The 9509-nt window shown below is 40.3% G+C and overlaps 1 protein-coding gene across 1 annotated transcript in view; it reads left to right on the top strand.

The window, feature by feature from the left end:
- Positions 1 to 6159, top strand: part of LOC145252505 (caveolin-3-like) — a 73885-nt gene extending 67726 nt beyond the window's left edge. Inside the window, exon 3 of the mRNA XM_080112011.1 lies at positions 4033 to 6159. Coding sequence (XP_079968137.1) covers positions 4033 to 4296 — 264 coding nt within the window. The 3' untranslated portion in view covers positions 4297 to 6159. The remainder of the gene's footprint in view (positions 1 to 4032) is intronic.
- The last annotated feature ends 3350 nt before the right edge of the window (positions 6160 to 9509 follow it).

The following is a 9509-nucleotide window of genomic DNA, read 5'->3' as shown; positions in this document are numbered from 1 at the left end:
TGGGGGAGTGGTTCATAAACGCACACAAAGTCATTTGAAATAAAATTGTTAATCAAGGTGTGGCGGTAACTGTGACAAAAGTCTGATATGAAGGTCAATATATTTTGAGTTAGTTTACAGGCAGTTTGCGGAGTGGCGGTGAATTTTGCTACACTTATGGACAGTCTTGAGTTTGCGGCATTTGAAGACAGTGTCCAGTTTGAGATAGTAAAAGCAGGTAGTGGGTCAAACCCGATCTAAAATTCCAATCGAATAACCATAAACTACATCCAGTAATGAAGCCCCAAATTGAGAGCTGGGGTGGGTTGTGTGGTGTCAGACTCTTTCTTCAGTTGCTATTTCTTCCCAAGTGCATTCTGACCTGAAGTGGTAGTTACATCTCTATAGATTAAATACAATCTATTGCTTGCAAACTGTTTATTTACAAAGTATACGTTTATAAATTGAATTAATCTATAAATATTGGAAGAGATTAAGAGATTAAAGCATGAAAAGTTTCACGAAAAGATTGAATTCAGCATTAAATGTCCCAAAGGAGGTTGATATTAGTGATGGGACGATTCCAATATTTTCCTCCCGGTTCCGATACAATTACAGACGCTTTTCAAATATTATGATTCTGTTAAACTATTTAAGTATATAACAACAGAGATTTTGGGGGGTTACTGTAAAAAAAAAAAATTTTTAAACGTAATCTGTGCATTTGCTTTCATAAACATAATAATGGGCATAAAAAAAAAATCGATATATTTAGAGTTAGTTTGAGGAGTAGGAGTGAGATTTGCCACAGTTACGAAAAGTTTTGAGTTTGCAACAGTTGCAGACAGTTTCCCATTTGAAAAAATAGAAAGGAAGGTTGTAGCTCAAAGCGGATCGAGATGAGCTAACGTCAATCGGCGACAAATTAACCTTCACAGATTACGTAGATGTGGACCTTAGCAGTCAGAGTTGTTTTGCGCAATGGTGTCCCACACACAGCCAGAGCATAGCCAGTATCCAGGAAATGTGTCAGAGTTTGTGTTTCCTGTATTTTCATTGACGTTGTTTTATGTTTTTATACTTGTGAGCCACTGTGTCTGCGCACCCCTTCATTTCCAATTTGAGAGATAACGACACGGCCAGAATAGTAGATAAAAGAGAAGACAGCCATAGAAACAACGTTGGTTCCGGCGATGGTTGTCAGGATGTAGATGACGTGGTCACACAAATTATCCAATTCTCCGACTGAGTTGCATCAATTCCAAAGTTCCGTGGATCTTTTAAACGCAGAAGGTAACTCAGTTGAAACGCACTTGGATTTTGTAGAATGAGACCACAGACCCCTCAAAGTCGACCGTCTTCTCCCCCCACCCGCTTTACAAAGAGCCACAAAATGTTTTACTCCCGTGGACACGGGTGCACTTTTTGATGCACTTGTGTTCACAATGCCTTAATGGTATTTATTTGCCATCAGAAAAATGCCGAACGTGAGAAAATGTCGGTTTTAATGCAGCTTCTGCAGGTGTACGAACAAATAAAAGATCTGCCACGAATTTATTTTTGGTGTTTTACGTCTTTTAATCTCATTGGAGGATGAGGATGGTCTGCTTCACAACTTGCATCTTTATGGCACAATTCATGTGTGCCATGTGTTGCTTAATTACAAAAAAATAAAAAAAAGGCTTATCTCCCGTTCTGGCATTCAAACCCACATGTAATATATATGTATATATATGTGTGTGTGTGTGTGTGTGTGTGTGTGTGTGTGTGTGTGTGTGTGTGTGTGTGCGCGCGCGTGTATGTGTAAAAAAATGGAATAAATATAGTCTGCATAATTCAAATATGGATATGTAATTGAAATGAAATGAGTGTATCTTTGTTTTGCTATTTATTGACTGATCTTATATATTTTTCATCTTTCCATCTCGTCGGAATATTATTTTCATTTCTCATCATATATATATATATATATATATATATATATATATATATATAGTCATCCACATACAGTACTGTTTCGTTGTATCACAACTCATCAGTGCGGTTAGACTAGCACCTCTCCCAAGCCGACGATGTAACCTAAAACTATCACCTTGACAGTCGGCTGTTCTACCCATCGACCCACGGAAGTGACGCTCGTAAATAACCTCAATAAATGTCCATTTTAAACAAACATTCTTTCACCACTTTTTTAGTGCTCAAACCGCTTGTTTACAAACAAATAGCGAGCCTCGCATTTTTTAGCCAATTAGGATGCGGGTGAGATTATTTACGACAGTGCTCTACCTAAAGGGGGGGGCTGAAAATATATTTGCAGTTATCCACATACAGTTCTGTTTCGTTGTATCACAATTCATCAATGCAGCTGGACCAGCACCTCTCCCAAGCCGAGGGTTGAACCTAGAACCATCGCGTTGACAGTCGGCAGTTCTACCCATCGACCCACATCCCTATCCACTCATCAACACATGCGTACGAACCAATCTCTGGCAACTTTCTATTTAGAAAGCCATTATTAACATGGGAAAAGCGAGGATTATCATGTTGACATAATTTTGTTGTTCCCTTAAATATTAGTTTTGCCAATCAAGAATGAGATTTGAGAATCAAGCAACAAACTAATAACCTGGGTAACAATATTCGGTACTTATCCAGTTTACGACCCAATCGTCAGCAATTTCACGTTGGCATCTTACGGCAACTTAGGTAAGCAGTCGAAAGATGCTGACGTGATTAGCCAATCAACCAATCAGAAGACGACAATTTTCAACGGAAACATGAAATTGATTAATTAAAGAAAAAATGTTTGAACCGAAAATGACTTTTAACAAATTATATCAACGAGAAAATTCCCTTCTATCTACAAACTGCCCAGTCGATTACTGTATTATAGCCTTCAAGTCCAATGTAAACAAGTTCTTGTTGAGCCATCCTCTTAGTCATTTTCTACTAAATTTCTACCACTATTGATCAATTACGGCGTTGTCACTTACATTAAAGTTTGTACTAGAGTGGCCTTCTGGCCTTGATAAGTGGTAAATCCCATGTAAATACAAAAATAAATTTAGAACAGGTGTTTTTGTGTGAAATGATGGAGTACTGTTGCTACTGTCTGTATTTTTGAGATGAGGTGTTTTCATTTATTGAGATTGTCGCACTGACTTCCTCATTTTGGTTGTTATAGTCACAATGTTTCGACCGTTTTGCCCTCCGGCCTTCATCAGGTGTTTTGTATCGTGTATTGTTAGGAGTCTCGAACCCAACCCTTTATTATTATTACGGGGGTACCGTGTTCGGACTCCAGCTAGGCTCTGGGACATAGTTGCTAATTCTCTATGTCCCAGTTCGATACAAAACACCTGATGAAGGCCGGAGGGCAAAATGGCTGAAACGTTGTGACTATAACAACCAAGATGAGGAAGTCAGTCCGACAATCTCAATAAATACTGTTGCTACATTTAGGGAAAAGCTGCTCAGAACACTCTTTCCTGCCTTGAGAAGGTTCAAAACTGGCTTCAAAACATAGTAGGCGATGTCATCTTTTTTTCCTGTTGCAACTTTTTTCTCGCAGAAGAGACGTTACGAGTCTATCTTTGCTTTGTCATTATTTCCATGGCAAGTGCTCCACGAAGCTTCAATCTATGCCTCCTCCTTGCAAAATATCCACATCAAACACTTGTCTAGCTACAACCACTGTCAACAATTTCCCCTGCTCTCTATGTGTGCCTAAAGCTAAACGTAAATTCCATGAACAACGTTTCTTCCTTAAAACTGCCTACCTGTGGAACTCTGTACCGTGGGGATGCTTTCCTGCCAACTACAACCTGGTCGTTTTCAAGTCCAATGTAAACAAGTTCTTTGTTGGGCCATCCTCTTAAATCATCAAATTCTACCCGATCTCCATCACTACAGTGTTGTTTCACTGACCACCTTGCATTCATTAACCCTTATCCTTGAGTAGCATTGGGCCTTGATAAGTGGTGAACCCCTTATAAAATAATGTACATATATTTTCATATTTTATTTGTTTATTTTTATTTCTTATCTTTTTAGGTTTTCAACGTCAGCAAGATCTGGTGTTATCGAATTACGTCAGCGATGTTGGCTCTGCCGTTGGCCGTGCTGTGCGGCATTAATTTCGCTTGCATGAGTTTCTGCAACATCTGGTTGGCCAATCCGCTCGTCCGTTGCTTAGCAATGGAGTGTCACGTGGTACGCCAACTGTGGGAATTACTCTTGGACGTCCTTCTGAAACCCTTCTGCATCTCCGTCGGCCAATGCCTGGCTTCCATTAAAATGACAGTGATGGGCGATTGACCCGTAGTGGGTGCGCTTTCGCAGCGTACCCACAAGAAGGAGTCCGAAGGGAAAAACAAGATCAGCAAGGCAGGCCAGAAGAAAAGCCCCAAACCGGATATTGAAGACGCCGAGGAAGACTACTTCCTGAATTGAAACGAATTGAGAAAAAAAAAAAAAGAAAGAGAAAAATAAAAAAGAAACAAAGAAAGAGAGAAATATTAAGATTAAAGTTAAAATTTATTCGGAGAACATTGACACACATACAGACACACATATAGACACATACATAGCTATATGCATACATGCACACACGCACGATGAATGTCAACTCCATAAAAGGGCATAACCATCGCTGATAGGTTTAATCTAACTTATTCGCGCTAAGATTATAGTTGAATGCGGGGTGTATAAATCTGCAGCGGCTTTCGACGACACTAAGATATGCAAATGCGAAACACACACACGCGCACACACACACGTATGCGTATACATATTTACACAAACACGGACATACATACACGCGATGGCTTAAACGAATATAACCATCGCTGACAAGTTCAATTCATAATGTCACTCCAAAGATGTACTTAGGTTATAATCCTACACATAGAGCTTGCAGAAGACTGCAGCGATACGCACTACAAATAAATCACACACACACACACACACACACACACACACACACACACACACACACACACACACACACACAGATACATAAACAGTAAACACATTCACGGACACAAACCGACACATACCCACAATTAAACACGACGGCTGTCACCTCGCTAAACGGGCATGACCACTGCTGACGAGTTCGATTCGCAGTTCATTCATAAAACGCTACCAGCTTCCGTGCTAAGAGTATTCCTCGAGCACATACATCCCACATGACGTAACTCTCATCGACAATTCTAAAAACACACACACACGCACAAAAAAAACACAAAGAAAAACACACATATTCAGATGTACACATACACACTCGTGGACACACATACATAGACACATACACGCGAACTTACACACGGAGACACACACATGCGTACACACATACACAGAGAAACGAACACACATGCGGACACACGCACATACATGCATACATACACTCGACGACTATTAACTAGCTACACGAGCATAACAATGGCTGAAATGTTCAATCTATGATTTCAATCATAAGTAGGGCTATGACAACAGCATATTCTTTTCATTGTTTTTACTCTCGAGTATATATCCGACACAGTTAGACACAATTAATCAACCAAAGATCACATCACTCTACATAAAAACATATAAGATATCAATGGATATATATCTGAGAATCAAAACTAGGAAAAGAATATGCTGTTGTCATGGCCATAGTCATAAGACACCAGCAATCCCCATGCTTGTAATACAGTCGCATACAGCTAGCACAACGGTGCAGCGACTTATATCGACAGAGTTGGCCAAATGCGAGACACACGAACACACACTCGTGTACACATACATACATACATACATACATACATACATACATAGACACGCGCGCGCATACAGATATAAAAAAGAAAGTAAATCTTGTTATATTTTGTTGAAATCAGTACACGTGTACCCAGCAACATTTCGTGCGTTAATGTTGTCTTCATTAATAAAAAAAAAAATTGTTGTTGCTCTTCGTTGAATATTTTTGATGGAAAAAAAAACTTTTCTGTGATTTGTTGTTGAAAAGTTTCTTCGTACTTTGCCCACCATCGAATAATTACGATGACCTTTTGACCTTTTTGACGTTTACCCACCAAAGATGTTTCCAAAATTGACCCCCCCCTCCTTTCATTATCGATTCAATTTTTGCATTTATTATTTTTTGTTAATAAAAATTGTCATTGTTTGTTTCATGGACTCATTTGTTTGTTTTTCATTACAAAAAAAAAAAAATATTTAAACGTTGTTCAAGATTCCACAAAATCGTTTGAACTTTAGTTTAAACTTGTTATTGACTTCAAATCCGCTGAATCTCGAACTGTTGAAGTAAATTGCTAGAGCATTAGAAAATCTACAAAATCGATTTTTGATTCTACTTAGGCAGTGATTTACGGTATTTTTAATCTGTGTTCTTTACATTAAAAAGAAATTTCAATCGATTTCAACAATTACACATTCTATCTAACGCGGGAATTATTGAAATAATTCCTGTGTTAGATAACACTTCGCGAGATTCACCAGCTATTTTTATTGGACAAACAACAGCGATAAAATCGCTGTGAATTTACTGATAGAAAATTCAACAGGACGTCCAGAATTGTTGTGCACCTATTTATTCATTTCTTTTTAATTTTGTTTACATTGCGATTACGTTTTGAGAATTAAATTAAAAGAAAAACTTAAATATAAGTTTACTTATTTACGATTTCCTGATTATTCTCTCCTACAAAGAGTAAAAACGTAAAAACTACGTCAATAATGCCGGTGGATTGTGAACAGATTATATTTATTTCAATATGTTCGTGCCCCCCCATATATATATATATATATATATATATATATATATATATATATATATATATATATATATAAGGTCCTGGATATGACCTTAAACTATATCCGAAACTACAAACTAACCCAATAACATTAACTAACCACGCGGGGTCGCAGAAATACCTGGATTAGAACCCAGGCGCGGAGCAAACCCTCTCAGTGGTGACGGACCCAGTAGATCTTTCCAGATCATCCGTCTAGGAGAAGGAAAACTCTGAAACCAAACCAGAGAGGAGGGAGGCCTCTTCAGTCTTGGATGACAACCTTCCTAGAGCTGGTGACTCAATCAAATTACCGGTTTGCAAACCTAAAATGCTTAAGGAGTAGATAGGTCCTGCCTATCGCCCGGCTTCCATACTCCTTCTTTGCCTATTAGTCAGGCGCAGAGATACTATCACAGTGATTCGACAGAAACACCCAGTGGTAGATCTTGTTTCTTGTCTAGGGCAATGAACGCCGTTTCCCCACTCCCGACACACCCCACCCCTAAAGCTGGGCACTTGAGAATGCTTGAGTACCACATATGCCTGAGCAATTAGATTGGGTTGACCTTCCTCCGATGGGTTGAGGGTACCGGATTGACAGTTACTGGCTGCTGTTTCCGACTGGTAGTACAGGAGCCCTAACTCTTTGGTAGCGCTTAGAGCGGCTGCTCCATCAACAGTTGAATAATATCGGGATGTTTGCAGTGCCATGGCGCGCATGGAAAGGGACCCTGCACTCATCCCCGGTGGGCTTTCCTGAGGCCACAGTCCTAGTTGATGGAGGGTCAGCTGATGGTCTACTTGTGATGCATGTGTGATATTCTGCATAACCTCCTGTTCGGCTTCCCCTAACCCAACTGAAACTCGTTAAAAAAAACATGATGACAGTACAATCTAAAAATAAGCTTAAACCAGGCTTAGGGTCAAACAAATCCAACTTGCCTCCTCCCTTGAGGCTTGCATTCACAAATATCCGTGGGCTTAGAACTAATTTAGCTGATGTTGAAGCATTTCTCCTAACAAATACCCCGGATATCTTAGCACTAAGTGAGACTAACCTACACTCCTCCATCCCCTCTAACTACTTTAACATGCCTGGATATCTCCCACTCTGCCGTAAGGATTCTGACAGACATATGCACGGACTTGGAGTTTACATTCGTAATACCCTTCCTTTGACTAGAGAAACAAACCTAGAAACGGATGATCAAGCCTTTATGTGCTTTAGACTAATCATGCAACACAACATTAGCTACTTTTACTTTCTCTACCGCTCTCCCTCGACCCAAGACTGCACCATAATAAACAAAGTATCTGACAGCATAGACACAACACTCTCCTTCGACACTAGCGCCCAAGTACATGTATTTGGCGACTTTAATGTCCATCACAAAAACTGGCTTGGATTCTCTACTTACACAGATGCAGCAGGCAGCACAACTCATAGCTTCTCTGTATCTCACTCCCTAGCGCAAATTGTTACTTTTCCAACCCGCTTCCCTGATCAGGAAGAACAACACGCATCACTATTAGATCTGTTTTTGACCACAGTTCCTGATGATTGTGTAACGAAAGCCGACAGCCCACTTGGGAACGCTGATCATGCGGTGATAATGGTTGAAATCGCCCTAAACTCTAGACCCAAAACTGAAGAGCCAGTGCTCAAAACAACGAGATATTATAAAAAGGCTGACTGGGAAGCTATCAGAGATCTTATCAGAGACGCCCCATGGGGAAATATTTTTTCTCTTCCTGCTGAACAGTGTGCAACCGAGACCACCGAATGGTTCAAAACTGCAATCGAAGCGCATGTTCCCATGCGGAAATTCTATAGCAAGCCCCACTCTCCCCAATGGTTTACTTCGACTTGCGCAACTGCCATTGCTCAAAGGCAGCATGCATTCCGCAGGTTTAATCGACATAAGTCCAGTTCAAACAGACAGAAGTACATAGAAGCTAGAAGTAACGTTAAGAAAGAAATAGCGACAGCTAAGAGGGAATTTACGGAAACCACGAAAAAACGCATCGAAGCACAAAAATTAGGAACTCGTGACTTCTGGAAAATCTACAACAGTGTAGTAAATAATGGGCAATCAACAATTCCCCCACTAACCAACAATCACGAGGTTCTTTGCTCAGCAACCGAGAAGGCTAACATGCTTGCCAGTCGGTTTGCCTCAAACTCCACACTGGACCCTCTAAACCACCCCCTACCTCAATTTCCTATGCGGACAGACGCCACGCTAGACGACCTGAAAATCACCCCTGCTCAGGTGCATGCTATCATAAAAAACCTTGACACTTCCAAAGCATGTGGACCCGACCTCATCCCAGCTGTGCTATTAAAAAAGTGCTCAGCCGAAGTAGCTCCAGTTCTCTCCAAACTCTACAACAAATGCCTTAATGAATCTTGCTTTCCGAGCTGTTGGAAAACTGCTTCTGTTGTACCAGTATTCAAGAATTCTGGCGAAAGAACTGACCCATTAAATTATCGCCCTATTAGCCTCCTCCCACTTTTTGCCAAAATATTTGAGACCTTAATTAACCATGCTCTAGTCCAGCACCTTACAGATGCTAAACTTCTGACCGACCGTCAATATGGATTTAGACAAGCCCGTTCCACGGCAGACATCCTCACTGTAATCTCTGAACGCATATACCATTCACTGGACAAAGCGGGAGAGGGAAGAGCGGTAGCTCTAGATATATCTAAGGCTTTTTACAGGGTAT

This window comes from Euprymna scolopes, chromosome 29 (genome assembly GCF_053919585.1).
Source record: "Euprymna scolopes isolate OS-2025 chromosome 29, ASM5391958v1, whole genome shotgun sequence".
Lineage (NCBI taxonomy): Eukaryota > Metazoa > Mollusca > Cephalopoda > Sepiida > Sepiolidae > Euprymna > Euprymna scolopes.
Note: the sequence above shows the minus strand (reverse complement) of the source record. Positions and strands in the feature narration are given on the sequence as shown.